General features: G+C 37.1%; 2 protein-coding genes across 6 annotated transcripts in view; both read left to right on the top strand.

Annotated features, from left to right (window-relative positions):
- Positions 1–241: 241 nt before the first annotated feature.
- vps72 (vacuolar protein sorting 72 homolog (S. cerevisiae)) lies at positions 242–7,304 on the top strand. 2 transcript variants are annotated; one of them, XM_015380474.1, is made up of 6 exons: positions 242–592; positions 4,625–4,777; positions 5,249–5,369; positions 5,567–5,743; positions 6,385–6,529; positions 6,865–7,304. In XM_015380474.1, exons 1-6 carry the CDS (start codon positions 476–478, stop codon positions 7,253–7,255), a joined length of 1,104 nt encoding a protein of 367 aa, XP_015235960.1. In that variant the 5' UTR covers positions 242–475; the 3' UTR covers positions 7,256–7,304. The 2 variants fall into 2 exon arrangements, with proteins under 2 accessions (XP_015235960.1, XP_015235959.1); XM_015380473.1 differs by having other exon boundaries at positions 245–592; positions 5,564–5,743.
- Positions 7,305–19,105: 11,801 nt separating this feature from the next.
- LOC107088356 (ras/Rap GTPase-activating protein SynGAP-like) overlaps positions 19,106–21,849 on the top strand; it is a 75,414-nt gene continuing 72,670 nt past the window's right edge. For all 4 annotated transcript variants that reach the window (XM_015380479.1, XM_015380477.1, XM_015380478.1 and 1 more), the window contains exon 1: positions 19,106–20,191. The gene's annotated coding sequence lies outside the window, so the exon portion shown is untranslated. The remainder of the gene's footprint in view (positions 20,192–21,849) is intronic.

The raw sequence follows: 21,849 nt of genomic DNA, 5'->3' as shown, positions 1-21,849 counted from the left end.
ATATAAGTAGATACCATTTTATTAAAAGTGAATTCATTTTAGTAACTTGAGAAACTGTATTTCTGTTCCGTACTGTTTGTAGGTTGCACAAATATAGGCTTCAAGGTTGCCATTGGCAAAAAGGCTTTTAATCTAAAAACGTGCTTCGTTGAAGGGTATTTAAATCAGGGAATAACAAATCTACCGAGACATTTTATTTTGAAAATCTAATAATATACTTACCCGGAAGTACATTAAAAAGTTCCGGAAGTGTTTTGCTGCCGCTAAGATTAGAGCTAGCGGTTAGATCCATTGTTAGATTTTTCTATTAAATGTATCGTAATTTACACATTTGTTTAGTTGGAATGTTTTCACTACTATATTAGAAAGTAAAGATGGTAACAGAAAAAAACATTTAATTGATCAAAAGCTAAACGACCGCAAAACAACAGGCAGCACAAACAAAAGCTAAGGTTTGTTAGCATTGCTTACAAGTATGAGTTTGGCAGTTAAACGCGAACCCAGGAAGACTGCGGGAAACCGCATGTCTAAACTGTTGGATGCCGAAGAAGAGGATGAGTTTTATAAAACAACGTACGGAGGCTTCAACGATGTGAGTAAATACTCTGGAATAGTAAACAAAAAACTGATAACCATAGGCTAGCATAAAGATGCTAATGTAAACATTCTACTGATTTAAACAAATTAAACCTATTATTTTCACAATTGTGACAGTTTAGGAGTTAATCATTTCAAAATTGTATATATCTATTTCAAGTCTATTTTTCAAACTTAAAATAAAAGGATTCACCCAAAAAACTGAATGAAAGTGCCAATTTATTACTTTTAGAATAACATATATACAAATATTTGCTTTGTAAGTATTTACTTCTTTTACTCAGACCTGCCCAATTATATATACTAAATTCAACAAAACTTCAGTAGTTTTCAGATAGTTTTCTGAATTCTTTTTTTCTGGTTTGGTTTTTGTAAAATAAGAAAAGTATAATAAACCGATAGTAGCTGGTAAATTAGTCAGGAACATTTGGACTAAAACTGTAATCAGTTCTTCTTCTTCTTATGAGGTTTTATGGCAGCTGGCAAACTAGTTAAAAGTGCATTACCGCCACCAACTGATAAGCAATTAAGCAGGGAAACAAGAAACGCCTCACCCCAAGAAAAAAAATAAAAATAAAAAATAATATTTTTCTAAACTGTTTAGCTGAACCCAAATAATAAATGCTTAATCACATTTGCCCTAATAATTTCTAATTTATCTTTAATGTATCATCACTCTGCCAGTTTCTAATGGTCCTATTGGTTTTCCCATCATGCTTTCCACCATTTCCCAGTTTAAATCTTTAACTTAAAGGTACTCTTCTGCAGCTTTCACTAGGGCTGGGTATTGTTCAAATATTTTCGGTGCCGGTACCAATACAGATACCTTCACTTCGATACAGGTTCCTGAACGATACTTTTTCGATACCAGTTTTATAATATAATTTACTTAGCAGTTTTACTTTAGAAAAATTAACATGTCTGCTTTCTCAGGAGACAAACAAGCCCCTTGAATGGGAATCTTACTGACAGTGCACTGCTGGTATGTGAGGGTCTGAGCGGCTCTGACAGAAATAATATTGGAAGGCAGGATGGTAATCTGGATGAACTGACTGCACTGATTAAGTTTTCAGGTGGATTTTCCCATTTAAAAACATAATAAAATACTTTATTCCCACTGATCACAGCAAATATAGCTGCAAGGCAAATAAAGAATAGAGTAGCTCTGCCCAACGCCCGTCAGAGAGCCAGAGCAGCAAAGCTGCTTCAGCCGCGCATCAGAAGCTGGTACAAGCAGCAAAAAGGAAGCAGCAGACGCGATTTTGCTGCTCTTTCTGCGTCCGGTGTGAAAGCAGCATGATTCACTCCGCTCTGGCTTTGCACTGCCCACGGGCTGCTGAGAGGAGGATGGTCGCGCAGGCTGCGGTCCGCTCTTCTTGCAGTCAAACACCGAGCAACTTTCTGCTCTTAAATTATTTCCGTGCACCATGTATTGCATTGTGCGCTATTGGCATCAGTCTTAATAAAGTGAAGCCACATTTTTGACCTAGGGGGCATTTTAAAGGGGTTCCACGACACTCACCACCAGTTCACAACAAATACACAGGAACCCTGGCTGTAGGCGTGACCACCTATGTATTTTTCCTGGATGACGCAATCATGTTAAGTGTTACAGCCAATCATCGAAACTTTGCACCGAAAGACGAGGCATGTTTCGATACTCTGTAGAACCGAAGCATTTCGGTCGGTACCATAAAAGAACCGATGTTCGGTACCCAGCCCTAGCTTTCACTATTATTTTGATTTTTTTGTTTTTTCTCATCATCTGTGCACTACAATTGATCACTTCAACCATGAGAAGAAAGAAATCTTTTTTTTTTTTTTTTTTTTTTTTTTTTTACAATTAATGAATCTTTAATTTTGGGACCTTGCTCCAGAGGTTTTGAACTTGCCATGTGCTGAACTGTTGGTTTGGGTTTTTCTGACTGGGATGGGATCCTTTTTGCAGCTTCAACATGTTATTCAGAGCTCAAATTTCAGTTTTTTTATTTCTTCAGAAATTTTCCTTTACATACAGCTGCTATATGTTAAAATGTTTGGCATTTGAAGCATCTCAGAGGCAGAGGATTGTACATTTTAACATTGTAGCTCATGTAGCCAATGAAAACTTTGCTGGGTAATTGCTCTTCTTCAAATTTAATCAACACAGATAAGCTATCACACTTTTCACAGTTTCCTGTTGTTTTTAACCTTTTAACTTCTTTTACTTTTGCACAACTTATGTTTTCTAGAATCTCCTTTTCAGGCATTCTTAGAGGAACTCCTCTAATGAGTCTCCTACTAATCTTTTTGTTCTCCACCAAGCTGCACTGAACTCTTTTCCCCTCAATCTTGTTAATCCATATTGCTTTGCCTTGTTGAGCGCTGTCTCTTCAGTTGATTAACAGGTCTCCACTATACAGTATTCTGGCACTTCAGACTTCTCCTACTAGTTTATTTATGGATTTTGTTAACTGATCCGGATCTCAATCTGTAAAAGACTCTGCTGATTAACTAGTCTGAATATACTTTGTACTCATTTTGTTTTCCAGTGGAATTTCTAGATTGTTCATCGCTTGACATTTCTGAACTGGACTCTCCTTCAATTGATCTCTGCTTTTTCCGCTTTTTCTCATTTTTTGACGCTACTCATGGCCCAGGACATTTCTCCACAAGCGACCTAAACACGCACCATCCGAACATGCCAGGAGATTTTCAAAATACCATCATCGTCTTCCCGCACCACGTCCAATGTAATCAGTATTTTGTTGCTACCCTTCATAGGTAAAAGAAGGGCCTCACCTTTGATTCCCACGCCTTGATTGTTCATGTTCTCATGCTTTAGAGCTGCCAATCTTGCCTGTTTTGTAATAAATCAAGGAGAAGTTTAGTAGCTTACTTTTAGATTGCTCAGTTTAAGTGTTAATAAACAAATAGTAGAGAGGGAGGGCTCTGTTCCTACATTGCTAGAATAAACTCCAATCACTCCTCTCTGTGGAATTTCACTAGAAAGCAAATAAATTGTAGGAACGGCATAGCATAAGGATCATAGATTCACTTTCCTTCACCTTGATCATGCTATGTTCAAACATCTTGAAGTGTACCAGCTGAAACAGCAGGTTTTCTCCTCTGGTGTGGTGTGTAGTGTTGTTTTGTGAGATTCACTGGGCTGATCCTCTTTGCACATAGCCTCTGAAGAGGAATGGACCCTTAATATTAATGAAAACATCAAACCTATTGTCCTGCGACTTACTGAATCAGGTTCAGTATAATTTGCTAAGTTTGTGCAATCAAGAATGGAGTTTGAATTGGGTTCTACTTTGCTATTGATGCTGCTAGGATGGAACTAATTCAAGTCTAAACTTGTGCTGATTGATTTACTATTGATCCCAAAGCACATGAGGTAATGTCCTGCTGACTTTGTTCTCAGATCTGTCTCTTCCTGTTCGAACTATAGCATTGTTTTTGGGTGTTTCTCGTGTTTGCTGTCTCTTGGATGCATTCATTGGAAAAGCTGATTTTCAGCCTCAAATCTGTACACAATCAGAAATGCTAAAAGAAAATGAAAAAATAATAGATTTGTACATAAAAGTGTGGAAGTCTGCGTTTGGGAAATACTGTCTTTCAGTCTTTTTGTATAAATCTTTCCTGTTTTTTTTCATTTATTAATCTTTCTTAAATGTTTTTAGTCTCCCTGACCACATTTAATTGTTTCATCACATAAAACCTGATTGAAGCTTATTTGTCCTAAATGAGGAAGTTGTGTTTACGGGTATGTTGGTTCACTGTTCATCGGCAGATACTTAAATTTGTCGGGGACAGTTTGCTTTTTAGAATATTTTAAAGCAAAAACTCAAAATCAGTATTTTATTTCCTAAATGATCATTTATTATTATTTTTTTATCTATTACTAATTTTTTCAGTTTTGTGTTATTTGAATTATTAGTGTGAATTGATCATTTTCTTTAATGGGATTATATGTAAACTATCAAGCACAACTGAATACTCTCATTATCTCATCCAACCTTTTCCTTCTGCTTGCATGTAGGAATCTGGAGATGATGAATATCATGGAGAGCACTCAGACACAGAGGATGAGGTGGACAGTGACTTTGATATCGACGAGGGTGACGAACCTGACAGTGACCAGGAGGAAGATGCTCCTCGGAGGAAGAGTCGAGTCGTTACCAAAGCTTATAAGGTATTTAATAAGCTTAAAGTCTATTGGTCTAATATAATTTAAATGAGTCAGAAATCCATTTATTACACATTTTTCTTTTTATTTTGTTTGAGTTATTATTCTCGTTTGACCAGTGGTTAATCTTGTATTTCTATATTCATTCAAATGTTTTTTTTTGTGATTTCATTGTATAGCTAATAGCATTAAAAAAATGGGACAGTATAATTTTTCTCTCTTAAACAGAATCATTAGGAATACATAGTAAAGTAAGATGAATGTGGCAACACAACTTCTGTTTTCACAGGATGTCTCATATGCTCCAATCAGATTCCATCAGTACCAAATCCTGTTCGTTATATAAGGAAAAATCACTACCTGAGATGCATAATTTCCTTTATTCTCTGCTGCAGTTTGAGCAAGCTATGTGATTTACTCCTGCCCTTTATTAAATAGTTCAGTTGTATGCTGTATTTTTTTTGTATTTAATCCAAGGAGCCCATAAAGGTGGCAAAACCCAAACCTAAAAAACCAAATGAGGAGCAGAAAAGGACAGAGAAAACCAAAGTGGAGCTCAAAAGAAGGATTCCCCAAGAATTTCAAGATTTTGCTGAAAGTAAGATGCTGCAATTTTTCTTCTTCTCCCAAAATTATGAGCCATTTATTTTCCTAAATTATTACATTAACAATAATAATGATCAGTTATATTATAGATAAACAAAAAATAAATATTGGGGATCTTAACTACTTTTCCTTGGTGGGTCTGTTTTAGGTTAATAATTTAATGCTCTGTCCTTATCTTTTACAAAGTAGCTCGAAAGTCTGTGAGACAGTCCACCAGTGAACACACGAGGAAAACCAACCTGCGCTTACAGGAGCGCCAGGATGCTCCTCGGAGACGGAGAGGCGCTCACCGGGATCGTCCTCTGACCCAGGAAGAACTGCTGGCAGAGGCTAAAATCACAGCTGAGGTCAACATTCGATCTCTGGGTAAGAATCGGATTAGTTAGAAATGTCTTACTGCTCAATTGCTCCTGAAAATAGAACTAAACTATGCAGGAAAAGCAATACAAACTGGTTAAAGTAACGACAACAGGCACTGAGAAATAAACTGGATAAAAATGTCACTTCTGGATTTGAATTTGAAACAAATGTGTTTCTCAAAAAATGGGAATACATTAAAAGTTAATTTATTCCACTAAATAATTGTTTGAGTTTGTTGAGTTTATAAAGATGGGTGGAATAAGTGGAAGACGACTTGTTGTTTCACCATCTTTGTTTGCCATGGCCTAAAGACCATCAGGTGTAACCATCAGAGTTAATACATAAATAAATATATCACTTTGTTACAATAAATCTAAAAACTATATGAGCTTCACTTCCTCAAATAAAACTTCCAAAATAAAATAAACACTAAAGCATATTTAATATCCCTTTAGGATGACTAACTTATTTTTGAATTAAACTGAATAATGTCAGCAATTAAGATGCACTTGTATTCTGTTTATATTATGCTGGTTTTCTGTACATTATTCAACATCCCTAACGGGGTAGATTCTTGTTTTACTATAGTTTATATGTACTAATGTTATTTTCCCACAGACTGAGCTCTAACTGGTTTCTCTTTGTAGAAAACTACGAACGTTTGGAAGCAGACAAGAAGAAACAGGTCCATAAGAAGCGGCGTTTTGAGGGGCCGACCATCCGTTACCATTCAGTCCTGATGCCCCTGGTCTCTCACTCACTCCTTAAGGAGGAAAATGTGGATGTGGAGGGGTATGTGTCATCACCAGTCAGACCCAGCTGCCCTTTAAAGTCTTTTTCAGACACAATATAAACTTCTTTTTTTTTATGTATGTATATTTTGTCTGCAACAAGTATAATCCGCCCCATGAATGTTTAATCCCTTCTATATGACCGTATGCCAAAACATTATCTCATGTTTAGCTGTTATGCAATTTAGTAAGAAGATTTATTATGATTTTTCATCAAAGGAAGAGATTAAAAAGGAAAAAAAATAATAAAGTTGATGCGGACAATAGTAAAATAAATCCCATATTGTACAAAGTGAATACAACAATTACTGATTATCTTAATGCCATCTTCCACAGGCTGGATCAGGACATCTCTGTGACTGCACCACAGAATCCCACCACGACTCCCCAGCAACCCACTGGAGGCCTGTGCTCCCGGACTTACATAACGTTCAGCGACGACGAAGCCTTTGAGACGGCCTTTCCTCCCAGAGCCAAGTCCAGCCCCCAGATTCCAGTTCAGGAGATTTGTCCCGTCACGCACAAGGCAGCGTTGTACCGGGACCCAGTAACGGACATACCCTATGCCAACGCTCGAGCCTTCCGCATCATCAGAGAGGCGTACCGGAAATACGTGGCAGCTCACGGGTTTCCAAGCAGCTCAGGAGGAGGAGCAGGGGCAGACTCCTCTGCGATGAAGGCGGTGCGCCCGAAAATGGTCGTCAAACAAAGTGGAGTTACGACATAAAGGAGTATTTTTTTTTTTTTTTTATACATTAAAATGTAAGCTTTCTATTGAAAATCCTGCAGATGTTTGGGGAATAAGCAGAAATTTGTAATGGAGTTAAACAGTAGAGTTTTCACACAACATAATGAAGTCCTTGGTTTGAGGCACCTCTATAAACCAGCAGCGACTCCATAAAACTGTTTCTGTTTCTCCAAACAACCTCAGTTACCTTTACAGGTCAGTGTAAGAGAAATACATTTCAGTGCTACTATTCACTGAAGGACAGATGGTTAGAAAGTCAGAGTTCCTGCGTAATAAAGAAAGGTATGGGATTTCAATATGGTGTTCTCAAAGAAGCAGAAAGATTGGCGGATTGTATATCCTTCCAGACTTTATTTCCTATTTGGTTGTCTTTTTAGCTTTCTTCCTTGTTCTAGGTTTGCCTTCTTACTTCTTGCCTCCCTGTCTCTCTCTACCTTTCTTGATTTCTCATGTCCTTCCATTTTTTTGCATTCATTGTATTCCTCTTATTTCCTTTGTAAAATTAAGTCTGGAGATTTGCAACATTTGGATACCCCTATCAGAAATTTTAGGTTTATTAGTGTCGACTCATCTACAGTTTGAATGCTTTCTTTTATTGTCCTTAAAATGTCAAGTTTTTTACAGATAACTCTTTTGTATTTTCCCTAAGTGGCAATCCTTTTCAGGAATAATGAAATAAACATTGATAACTTTGATTTATTGTTTGACTTTTTATTAAAGGTGACAGTGAATGAATATGGATGTGACCAGAAACTAGAAGAAAGTTATTTTTTTTTTTAAAGGTTTTTGGAAATACAAATATTGTCATCTAGATAGAAACCAGGATCACCAGAATATGATAACAGATTTTTAAATGAAATATGTATCTCAAGCCTTTTGTGTGTACAAAACAACAGGCAAAAAAAGTTAGAAAACAAACCGCTGGATTTTTTTGTTTTTCTCTTAACAGGCCTTATAAAAACCTAACTTTCTCGTGTTCTATGTAAAAAACAAACTGAAAATGTGTTTATAGTATGGTGCTGAGTAGCTCTCCAAGATCTAAAATGAGACGCCTCACAAAACACATTTGTTTTGGACTTAATTCTTTAAACATTTAAATTAAAACCTGTTAGTCTGCAGCTGAATTCATTCAGTCATCCAACTGAACCCCTGCTTAGTAGCTATCTTTGAATTAAACCTGAAACTAACACTGCTTTGTGACTCTTAACAATGACACTGGAAATTTTCTACAATAGCATGTCTGAATATTTATGTGTATTAGTTGCGGATTTAACTGATCAGGTAATAATCCCTGACTTCCATTAACACCCTGACATCCTTATCAATAAAATAAGGATAATACTCTTTCGTTTTTTTTCAATAACAGCTTCATTCTCTCCAGTTTTATATTCCTCTTCTCTCTGAACGTTAAGTGAAATGGTGAAGCATTTTTCATTAAAGTCTAACCGCTCGCTCTCTTGCCCTGCAGAACTCTGTATTTAAATGAAGCAGACAGCGAACAAACATTTTAAAAAGTGTGCTCGCTTGTTAATAGCAGATAATTGCCTGAGCTTCAGTCCTGAACAATGACGCTATGCTGATCCCTTAGGGGCTTTAGATTAGCTTTTCTATTTTTACTCTCGGTGTACAATGACCTAGCAAGAAAGTCGCCCCCTCAACATTTCAGCAAAGTGAAACCTTTAACCTCTTATGTCGCTAAATAAGAATCATTCCTGCAGCTTTTTACCATCTAGGCCAGCTTTAGCCGTCAAAGAAGAACATCCTTGAAGATGCTTTGCATGTATTCTGCACTCTAACCACTAAAGGTTTAGCCTAAAGCAGATGAATAAGAAAAATGTTAACTTTCCTTGAAAGCTCCATTAGCTTTGAGCCAAAGCTGCTTTAAAAACTTCTAACAATCCTCTTTACCAGATTTTTCTGTTCTCAGTATCTTAAGTAGTAGCTTTGGATTACTCAAGTTGTTTCAATTGGTTTTGTTCATCTATTACTGACCTTACATGATAATTACAAGTGGTATATTCAAACAGAAAATAGAGCTAACAGGAAACCAACAAACCAAATCAATCAAGAAGCCCAGACACACTTTTATTTCCTCCGATCCTCAGCTTATTCTGATGAAACTCACTGTGTTTTCCCTCCAGAAGAGACATATAGTCCCTCCAGTTTCTTCTGGATCTGCACTGGGGTCTTCTTCCAGTGGGACTTTTCTGAAGACGTCACCATGATCGTTTCCTTGAACCTCCTCAAACCATTTCTTTAGATGACAATGAGTATCTATTCTCAGCTGAAAGAGTTATTAGAGCTTTGCACCTCATTTACACTGCTCCCTGGGCGCCCCACCATGGCAGCCCACTGCTCCCCAAGGAGATGGGTGAAATGCAGAGGTAAACATCTCTAATGTGAGATTAATAAAGTTCAATTATTTATTAATTATCTCCAAGGATGAGCCCATTCACCCTCAATCATTCTGCAGACAGCTGACACTCAAACCGAACCAAATCTTCAGCAAATAGCAAAGCTAAAACATTTCTTTATTAAAATCAGAGAGCCTTGTGGACTCCAACATGCTCTCGTAAATAAGCTCCACCTTGGGGCCAGCATGCTATTACCTCCTGCCTTTGGTACTAAAGGACTGTATATTCCTTAAAAGCCTCTCTGAAAAACTACTGGTAGAGTTGCCTTTTCCAGATTTGTCATATAGACCGGACGACCAACGTTTCCTCAGCAATTCTGTGATAGTAGAATATGGTCAGAAAGGAAGTCACTGCTCCTTAGAGAATCTTACCCAACATATAAGAACAGATATTCACATTGATGCTGGGAAGAATTTTTCTTCGTGGACAAAAAACACACGTATTCCTAAAAACAGGGACCAAAACTTTCCATGTTATGTTCAAGTTCTTCATATGACACTTAAGACTCTTACCAACTAATAAAAGGTCAACAGTTGTTGCTGGGCAGCTTTGTAATGACCTAAGATTCCTCATATGTGGTGATTGCCTGGCTGTGTGTTTCCTGGACGGGGCCGCCTTTTACAGCTGCTTTTTATGTCTCTGCTTCCGTCTCCTTGAACCCCAGTCGGCCTCGGCAGATGGCCGCTCACACTGAGCCTGGTTCTGCTGGAGGTTTCTTCCTGTTAAAAGGGAGTTTTTCCTCTCCACTGTCGCTACAAGCATGCTTAGTGTGAGGGATTGTATTTGAGTCAATGAATCGATACAATCAACTGGTTTTCCTTAGATAGAAAACTTTGTATCAATTTGACTGTATGATCTGGTTGAACTGTAAAGTGCCTTGAGATGACATGTGTTGTGAATTTGGCACTATATAAATAAACTGAATTGAATTGAATTGAATTGATTCTTTCTTTAAATACATTTTGAATTAAAGTTTTCAGATGGGCGGCTTAAGGTCAATCAGCAAGACTAAGAACATAGTCTAGTAAATCAAGAGCTTTTTTTGATTTTCGGGCATAAATGTACTGGTATATTTGGGATGATGTGTGTGTCAAGACCCACTTGACTAAATGATGGTTTCGACTTAAATAAACAGAAAAGTTGACAAAGTTGATAAACAGAAAAATTGTCTTAATTCCTTTGTGCTCTACTGTTGGTTAGATTGGTTTCTTTTTTACTCTCACCAAAGATTTTGTTCCAGAATAAGTGAATTCTGTTTACATCCCTAATGTTTTTCTCCTAATTTTTTTGCAAATTGTAATTGTTAAATAGTCTGGTGACATTGTTGCCTTGAAGCAGAAAGTCCTGAATTTCCAATCCCAGCCAGAGATCTACCTGCGTGGGGTTTGCATCTTCTGCCAATACATGGATGGTTTCTATCAGACTTCCTCCAACAGTCTGAAAACCCAGCTGTTAGGTTGATTGGTAAATCTCTATTGTCCAAAGGTGAGAGCATGCATGCATGGCTGTGTGTCTCTTTATTTCCCTTTGATGGACCGGTTATCTGTCCAGGGGGTTCCTCACCTCTCATCTGTGCAGAATTGATTTAATTTATTATAAATTCACTGTTATCGGTTGGAGCTCATGAAAGACATTAATGACCACTAATGATGGTCTTAAAGTAAGCTTACCTTTTAGTTTAGATAGTCTGATGCTCTCAGTTCATTAAAATATCCAAGCAGTTTCAAGCTAATGAACTCAATGCAGAAAAAATATGACTCCAATGTGTGTTACAACATGCTAAGATGTTTGATACTCTATATTAAACTAATATCTCACCAGCCTACATTAGGAGAAAGCTGACACACACACACGGTGTTGTTCTGGTGTTGCTTTACGCTTGTGCCAACAAACGGACTTCTCTGCAAGAAGGATTTTATTATGCCTTTTAAACTCCAACAACCGCAATGCCAGTTATTTGAAAGCAGCTGCCTCCCACACACTTTGTCACTTGCTTTGTGAGGAATAAAAAAGACCAAACAGCTTAATTCAAAAATAACAAGCAATCCCTTCAAGCGCTGATGATGTATTCAGTGTCAAGCTGTGCAAACATCTCTGCCGGATCGACAACTGCATATATATACATATATATGCATTTAAACACTCAGCCAGTAGTGTTTTTGTATCATAGATGCTTCTCGCATTTCTCTAATCCTCTCCTACAACAGGAATGGAGAATGCTTTGTCTCCCACATACTGCACCCTGCATATGGCACCAAATGAACAGTTTGCAGAATAGGAAGAGAGCGAGCTGCATTATGGCTCGTTCTAGTGTGGTAGTTGCCATGGAGAGGAGTGTAGGTGGTGTACTCTGTGCTTACTCCTTCTCCGTGTCCTCTCCCCCCTTTCCTCTGTTGCCCACCCTCTCTGTTCTGCTATCTGCAACATTCATGCAACTTTCAATCCTATGCATCTACTCAGAGGTCACTGCTGAGATGCTCAATCCTATGCTTCAAGCTATTTTAAATGAGATAAAACTGAAATAAAATGTATGAAAAATGGTCTTGCTTGAGGCTAATATTAGCAGCTCCATTTACAATTTTGTTTAGCAAAAATATGAAACACCACAATGTAATGTATTTGTTTTACGTGTTGAAATATTTGCATATTTTCCCTGTTATCTCGAGAAAAACATCTACGGTACTCTAATTGTTTTTTTTAAAGATTATTTTAAATGTGTATTTCTTGTTGATTACCTAAATTCCTTTGTATGTTGTGATTTGTTAGTCCTTTTTCCTGTTTTGCGCAAAAGCTATTCTTTTATCAGTTTCCATGGAGATTTCTAGTGTGTGCGTATTTAGGGTGACTGAGAACCGTGAGAGAAAATTGTAAGGAGGTCTAGTTTTTTTTTTTATTGTGGTGTTTTAGATGAGTGTATTAACTTCACTGTCCCAAGATAGATTTTACTTTTTGTGTTGGGGCCAAAAAACGCCTCCTTCAAAACATATCCAGATAAGAAAAAGTTCATTTCTGGATGCGTTGTTTCATACGTTTTTTCTTTTTATATTTATGAAAACAGTCAACCTTATATATATAAATAAAAAAAACCACAAAAACCCAACATTAAAACTCAAATTTTAAAGTAAAAGTTTTGTAAAACTTATTTACTATCACAGCTCTCTCTTCAATTAGTAGTGGCCTTTGAAAAGATGTTAAAATAAAGCCATAAAATAAATCTGCATTTTGCTAGAGTCCAATGTGAGGCCATGTTTTTGTGACTGCCTGAAAGTTGTTGTGCTGGTATAAAATGAATTATTGTAAGCTCTTTACACATATAAACTATGGAGCCAGGGAATGTAAAAATAGTTCAATTATATGTGAAAATTTCAGGAGTTTAAAAAGGAGAAATGGGTGAAATAAAAGCAGAGATCTTTTACATTTTGTCCATTTAACCTTAGCTTATAAACTGAATAAATCATTTGTTTGTCAGCTATGCAATGCAAAGATTTCACATACTTCGATTTTTCTGTTCACAAGATTAAAACTTAAATCTTTGTTTTAGACCCCTTAAACATTTACAAATAAGGAGTAATGAATGTTCTAAATTTACATATTTAACTTTGTGACATTAAGTAGACTAAAAAAGGCCTTATAAGGTCCCATATTGTTTTTTCCAGGGATTTATATACCATCGTTTTTAAGTGATGATCTATTGAGGATGTGACTATTACTGGCAGGTATTTATGCAACATGTTTATATAGAAGCAAAAACTGAACAGCTGCTGTTGCCTCCTAATATCTGGACCTAAATGGCAGCTTTGTTCCTTCATGATTAGAACAGAAATCCATTAGACTATGAAAATGAGTCACTTACAAATGTGCAGTGGTTGTCTCTGTTTGGGCTACTGGGATTCTTTGAACAACATAAAGTGAGCACTTAAGGGCCAAATTTACATTTTAAATCCAAAGTCATCCTTTTTACTAAATGTGAAAACATTTCCTCACTGGTGTGTATTCAAATAAGCCTTTGCATTTGCTCTGTATGATTAGCCCTTTTTTTATTATATGTTTTTGCTCCAGGAATAAAACAGGAAAGTTCCATTTTATTGGACTTAATTAAAATGGTATTGTTATGTTTTTCCTTTAAGGTTAAAAGATTGTTCCCTCACTTTCTCTAACTGGACCCATCACAAAGACAATAAGACCTTCATTGTTGGTTCTATGTCTGAAGGGTCTTTAGAGACACTGAATGTATTTCTCATTGACTCTGAGTTAATGTTGGACACTAAATCCTTACCTTAATAATGAATTTGGTTTATCTTAAACAATATGAATAATAAATAACCTGATAAATAATAAATGCGCTGAAATGAAAAAGGGGACTTCAGATCCAGAAACTGAAAATAAAACTGATTCTTGGAAGACACAAAGCACCAAGTGAAAAATCAAGCACCCTGCCTACTGAACATTTTTATTTTACACAAATACCGCACATTCTGGGCTCCCAGCTGCAAGTCTTAAGGATAATCCATGAAGAACGCCTTGTTGGTTTTGTCTGATGTGTAAAGAAAACGTACTGATAATGGATCTGCTCACTAGTTCTGCAGACGCTGAACTCAGTTTGTCTTTCTTAAAATTCAAGGGTTGATTTGGAGAAAGAAAGTATCTCAAACAAATATTCATGTTTTTTTTTTTTCAGGCAACAACCACAAACATTTTTACAATTTTTAAAATGTAAAATCACAAAACAGTCTCCAGGATTTTATTCCTTGCCGAACTTACAACTTTAAGTCTTTTGCACATTAGAGGAGTGTTGGTCTAGGGCAGAGGATACGTATTAGTGGACCAGGGTCCGGATCTTGCCCCACCTGCTGGCTAATCTGGACCCAACCTTATTTAAAACATTTATAAATTACTGCTTGTTGTCTAACTTTACTTGCACCGCTTCTCATGTTAACATAGTAAATACCTCTGGAGCATCCGGCACCAGGCTACACATGATAAAAATTAGCCAATGAGCTGTGTCAGTCTGGGTTGCTACTGCGAGCTAAACCTGTGGCAAGCCGGGCGATGGGAAAGAAGGAGAAAACGATGAGAAAAAGAGAGCAGAGAAAGTGTGGATTGCTGGAAGAAGTGCAGTGAACTATTGAAAGAAAAGTGAAATGGTGTGCTTGAAGATGACCTCGCACATTTAGAGTATGTTTGGCTCAACCTACTGCTGTGAAGCAAGATTCCCCACCATGATCATAATCAAAAATAAATACCGATCAAGGCTTATGAGTGAGCACCTTGATATGTGCTTGAGAATAGGACCATTAAACCCAGTTTTAAAAGCCTTGCAGGTCAGCATAAAGCCTACTGCTCTCATTAAGCCATAAAAAAGAAAGAAAAATAACAAACGGTCAGTTCAGGTGTTTTATAAGATATGTGAATCAGGAAATTATCAATATATCAAACTGAACGATTGCTGTTCTCTACTTAAAAACACTTTAGATTTTAAAATTGAAAATTTTCTATTTTTTTGTATTTTTTTTCTTTAGAGATTCAATGTATAACATGAATGCATAATTAGCTTATTTTATTTAAGTGTTAAATTCTGTTTAAAGTAACGGATTTGAATTAAAAATGTCTCTGGACCTTTATTGGTTGATGATTTTGATTGGTTACACCTGACCTAGTGGGTTAGAGCACAGCGCTTGAGCTTTGAGAAGGTTGCAAATACCCGGACTGATCCCCACAGCCTGCACTCAGGGTCCCTGAGCAAAACCCTTAACCCTCGATTGTGCTGCGCAGTAGCAGCCCACTGCTCCCCAAAGGGATGAATTTCTCCATTGTCAGATCAATGATGTTCAATTATAATTATTATTTATTAAAAGGGATTTTGTTAAACATTCTCTGTTCCACATACAGCAGCTTAAATCTGTCATATTTTATGGAAATGTAATGTCCTATATTTAGCTGGAACAGCTCGAACAAGCCTTCTGATGCAACTGAAGAAAATCATCTCCACAGCATGATGTTGCCACCATCATAATTCACGGTAGGAACTGTTATTCGGTTCCTGCACTGCATGTTTTTTGGTAAAAAGTAACAAAGTTAACAAAGGTCATCTTCTTGCACACTCTTCTATATATTTGTTGCACTTCAGATTTGTGGAGTTCTTGATTTATATTTGCTCAATTGATTGAGCTACTGGCTACTGCTCTGAATAACATTTGCCTTGCCAAAGTCTTTCTAGGCAAACGTCCATATTTCTGGCAGTCTTCAACCACCCCTGAGGTTTTTGCAGAACAGCTAGATTTATGAGATTGAATCACACTCAGGTAGACTCTGTTTTTTAATGAGGTGTCATATTCTGTTACTTGGTTGCACTGAATTATGTTTCAAGTCATTAAAAGGAAGAGGATTTGAAAATTGCAGTTTTTACACTTTCAGTTTTATAATGTAAATATATCTGGCAGGCCTCTATCAAATCCCTTAACTTTGGAATTAGTCTCCATTTTGCGTTGGTCTATTATAAAGCTTTGGGATTTGGTAAAGAAAGTGTTTTTTAGCTTATCCTATAGATAGACACAATTCTCAGTAGAGTTTGTTGCATTTAAACAGCACATTACTAGACATGAGTTAATCTGAAAGCAGATACTGAGACTCAGTGCAGGGTTTCCAATTTTCTTAAATAACAAACTTGAGATGAACTCATGGCAAATCTTTTTTTTTTTTTTTTTAACACAGTGAGCCCGCGGCTTTTCAGCACCCTTGGGATCTAGTTATCAGAAATTGGAAGTGCCTCCTGTCACAGAATGGGTTGTTTTAGTTTTGTTATTTCCCTTTTTGTAGCAAGTAAACTTTTAGGCAGCCATGTTCATGGACTTGTTGGAGTAATGTGAGCTCTCAAGAAAATTTGTACAACAGGAAAGACCAATAATTAAGTCTACAGGTGCATTTCTTTTTTATTGGTATAAAGGTCAAACTTCACATGATAACAAAAAGAAATATAAATTCAACAATGGCAGAACTTCCTGAAAGAGAGACAAGCAAGCACCCAATTTATATTGGTTGGTCAGACTGAAGAAGCATATTTTAATGGATGCTGCCTGTAACATTTTGCAATCGCTTTTGCTTAAATTCAACAACTTATAAATTGTTGCATTCAAGTAAAACATGAAATTCATCCCCTATAGGACCATTACCGCACCAAGAGTAAATTCTTATGCTTCACCCTAAATCGTGATATTATCCTATTGCTTTGGAAATTTCTTATGTTATCCATTCTGAAATTGTATATATCTTCACAGAGCAGATATTTTATTCTGATTTAATTTTAGGATAAGGACCTTCTTGTCCCTGTTCTTGTTGTTTTCCTGATTTTAGCTGAGTTTTCATGCTGTCTCAAAAGGAATGAAAGATTTTTTCCAAGCACTAACCTCACTTAGCTGATTGCTCCTTCCTGTTTCCAAAAATTTGATGGCAAAACTAAATAACCCAGTCCTTCTTTTATTGTAGACAAGCCATGATCTGCTTATCTGTTTTCCATTTTTAATTTGTATTAAATAATAGCTACATAAATCAGGACAGCAGACAAGATAGAGTAGAGCAGGAGGCGGGGTTACGAATCTACTTGCTCTGGAGAGCAGAGTTCGGTGCCTTTATATGTTGTCACCAAAGTCTCAACTAGCAGGATAAAGTCGCTAGACTTGGCGCTTTTTTGAAATAAAAGTGCTAGAGGGGTCTGAAAAGCTAAAAAGGCACCAAGTTCTCAACACTGCTCTTCGAATAGTTTGTTTTTAAATGGCTTGCTGCTGTCTAAGCATTCACTGATGAGCACCAATAAGGAATAGTTTTATTAACCATACATGTTGACAGAATTTTATGGGGCCCCCAGGAACTTGGGCCCTAGGCAACTGCTTATTATTGCCTAATGGCAAATCCCCACCTGCTTCCAGCATCTCTACCAGTAATAATAATAATAATAATACTAACTAGTACAATATTATTAATAGTAGCAACAACAATAACAACAACAACCATAACAACAATTTAATCAATAACGGTAGCCTATAACAAAATTAATTAGAAAAAAAGTTGAGAATTAGAAAACATACATTTGACATTTCCACAACAATTACAACAGGGACAACATAACACCACATAAAGATTTTCCTTCATTCAACCTTCAAGTAATGTGCCTTTATTTAGTAGCTAATGGCTTTTTTAAATTAGTTTGTAATTGATAAACTTTAAAATGAACAAACGGAATTTTAAATTTGAAATATCAGCTGTGCTGCTGCCATCAACACCTTTGTTTATAGATGTTGGCGACCGGCCTGTTTTCCAGTGTAGTCCTGTTTCTCTGACTGTGACTGGGTGGATGTGCTCTCTTCATCATCTGACATGGGAGTTGGCTCGAAGCTCGTCTGCCTGGCTGTGTGTTTCCTGGATGGGGCCGCCTTTTACAGTTGCTTTTTGTATCTCTGCTTCTGTCTCCTTGAACCCCAGTCGGCCTCAAAAGATGGCCGCTCATACTGAGCTTGGTTCTGCTGGAGGTTTCTTCCTGTTAAAAGGGAGTTTTCCTCTCCACTGTCACCACAAGCATGCTCAGTGTAAATAGAAAACTTTGAACCAATTCGACTGTATGATCTGGTTGAATTGTAAAGTACCTTGAGATGACATGTGTTGTGAATTGGCGCTATATAAATAAACTGAATTGAACTGAATCTTAGGTGATTTCCTCATTAATACAGCTGGATATTCGTTAGCTCATGTTAACGTTATTTGTTCCTTTTTCTATCTAACAGCTATGGAAGAGGATTAGGGCCAATGGAAAAAAAAAAGTTAACTGATATCTACATTTAATTTCAGTTTAATATGGGAAAAAAGTCAGAATTCTGAGATTAAAGTCAGAATTCTGAGAAAAGTCAGAATTCTGAGAAAAAAGTCAGAATTCTGAGATTAAAGTCAGAATTCTGAGAAAAGTCAGAATTCTAAGAAAAAAGTCAAAATTCAGAGAAAAAAAGTCAGAATTCTGAGACAAAAAGTCAAAATTCTGAGAAAAATTTCAGAACTCTGAGATTAAAGTCAGAATTCTGAGATTAAAGTCAGAATTCTAAGAAGTCAAAATTCTGAGAAAAAAAGTCAGAATTCCAAGAAAAAAAGTCAGAATTCTGAGACTAAAGTCATAATTCTGAGACTAAAGTGGGAATTCGGACTCTTTTCCCATATTATACTGAAATACAATGTAAAAATCAGTTAACTTTTTTATTTTCTTCCGTAAACAGTTATATATTGAGTTGTGAGAATAATAATTGAATAATTCCTCTTCAGCTGGCTTTGAATCGGGCGGACCGGGTACCGTTGGAGGCGTTGCATGGTTCCTGCCCACCATCTCCGCCCTTCTCCGCGCAGAGATCAGTTTGTTTTTCCCTCCGAGCTCCGCCGTTAAATCTAAATCAGGTGCGACTGGAAGCGCTCAAAAAGGGTCAGTTCGGCATCAATTAACAATCAGATCCTGTCCTCTTTCTTATCGCATTTTTCCTTTGGATTATGGGGACGTCGTTGTGCGCCAACTGCTGCAGACGCTTGCCAAGATTAAACCATCATCTGAGGTAGAAGAAAGGATCACGATTAGACAAAAAAACAAAACAAAAAAATCTATTTACCATTCGTGCATGAGTGCGATTTTCTTTTGATTTGCTGGTACGCATTTTTCTGTGAATATTCTTTGCATTCGGAAGCTTTTTTGGGGGGTTTGGGGCGCGCAGCGGGGCTGTTTCCAGCTCAGAGTTATTGGCAATCACTGCAATCATCATCATCACCATCATCACCATCTGATTAGTAACATTTATTCTAATGTAATCGGCATGAGCACTTGTCACAGTTTCATGCCTTTTTTACGCTCAGGTGTGTGGAAAAAAATCTAAACCACTCTGCAGCTGTAAGGCGAGATTATTCCCAGATATAGGAGGGGGCAGCCTGGAGTCTCATGATCAAACAATTAAGATGACAAAAAAGGGAGATTGTCTCCATTACCGTGCGAGCTGCGCAGGGATTGCTTTGCATTTCGTTGGGGAACAGAGAGTAGAGGAGGAAGAGAGGAAGGAGAAGCAGAGGAGAACAGCTGAGCCGCCACTGGCAGGCAAGCTGTGGCTTCAGTGATGGACTGAGCTGGAGGTGAAGGGTTTTCCTGTCACAGCATCAGCATCATTTTTTTTCTCCCCCCCTCAGAAGCTGTCACTCTCAACAGAAACACTTATGGACACTGCAGCACAGGTGAGGATCAAGAGTTGTTTGCAGCAGTGAAACACAACGAATTGGCCTAATGAATGAAAAACTTCAAGCTTTTAGAGATTATACCTGGATCAGCGTCTCTGTAATGCCTTCACAAACTGATTCCTTCTGTGCATCGACAAGGAGTTAAGCCTCATAACCCTCCCCCCCTTACCCTAAGTGCCCTGGAGACCCACCTGGATCCAGTCTGCACCCACAGATGTTCTGATTTCTTCTCCAGAAAGTCCTGTTTTTTTGGGTAAGTGCCAAATCGTGGGTGTGTTCCGAAAAAAAAAAAGTGCCTTGCATTAATGCTTAGTCTCACTGTTAGGTGTTTAAGGAGTGTTGAATCCAGCAGCTCTGAGGAAGGTGTTAAACAAGCCTGTATGTGGAGAGCGGATGTAGATAGTCCTTCTCTAGTGTGGGTCAGTGCAGTTTGGTCTACTTCTTTCCTGTGACCTAAGAAGCTTTGTGAATCGGGGTCACACATGTCAGACCCTCTTTGTTACATGTAAGCAAAGAGTCTTTTGTAAAGCATATGCAGGAAATTGTGAACTTTTACAGTGCAGTTGAGTTGGTGTAATCTTAACTGGATCATCACCTTTTATTTTAGCCAATTATTTGCTTGTTGGTTCCACTGCTACTAAAATAAGTAATGTAGAAGTTAATATGAATTAGATATTGAGCTTTTAGATTTTTCAGAGCATATAAATTGTTAATTAGACTGGTGATTTCTTTTTCTGGAGGTGGATAATGTGATGTTAGATACAAAGACAAGGCATTTTTGCACCATTAGTTATTACTAATCACAAAAGGAAATGGAAGAAATTAACTACAATGTCTCTTTCATAAACTTAAAATTATGATTATAATTGATTTGCTCTCAGGAATATGTAAGCCTTGTAAAAAGCCAACACCAGTCGTAGCCCAAACACAAAGTGTTTATTGAACAAGGGGAAAAGTTTCTAAATGACTATAATTTAGACAACCTTTTCATTTCCAATCAATATTTGTTGGAAGTTTATGCAAACAAAAAAGAAAAAAAAAACTTTTTCAAAAGCAGGAGGAATCTATTTTCATGATGAATGGACATGACTACTGAGGTCTGTTCAAGAATAAGTGATACTGTAACATTCTCCACAGGAAGCCTTGAAAAACCTTAGATGGACCCAGAAGAAATGGGATTTCTGGTGAACATAAACCTCATGTCCAGCCTTTACTCCAATAGTTGAGCAGGATACAACTCAGAACATTTATTCTTCCTCTAGTAGGAGGCAGAGACAAATACAGGTTACTGTCAACCAGTTGACTATAAAAAAAAGAAGAAAAAAACCAAAAACAAACTTATCTCTCTGTGCTGTAAAATGCAGGTTTGATCTGTGGTCTCATCCACTATTACCCTCTAAACCTATTTAAGACACATTGCTCACTACTGCCACCCCCAACTAGAAGGGGAAACACTTGGTCTGTACCTCATGTATGCTCTACACTAGGCAATAGAGCTTTAAAAATGATGATGAAAAGTCTCATTTAAAAGTTGTGTTCTTGTACTTGCCTTTTACTTTGTTTAAATGCCACTGTACCTCATGCATAATTTTAATTATTTACATATATGATGTAATGCATGATGCCTCAAGCTGGATGCTAAAGCCCTCCTAATTCCTACATATAGTTTACTAATTATCTTTCTCAGGGGAGTTTTACCTACACCTGTACAAACAACAGGAGGCCTTGATCATCTTATTATCTGTGAAATAGCTGACTTAGACTTAGCAACAAAATATGTTTTTTCTAGGGTTGTTTTCCAGTAAATGGTTTATTTTCAAAATACATTCTGGTGGTGATTCAGAGGGAATAACTGAGTCATAGTTTGTAAAAATGTTTTACCAGATAAGCACCTTGGATGGATAATTTTCC

Source organism: Cyprinodon variegatus, unplaced genomic scaffold, assembly GCF_000732505.1.
Source record: "Cyprinodon variegatus isolate N-32 unplaced genomic scaffold, C_variegatus-1.0 Scaffold216, whole genome shotgun sequence".
Classification (NCBI taxonomy): domain Eukaryota; kingdom Metazoa; phylum Chordata; class Actinopteri; order Cyprinodontiformes; family Cyprinodontidae; genus Cyprinodon; species Cyprinodon variegatus.
This window is presented reverse-complemented; position numbering and strand designations above follow the sequence as displayed.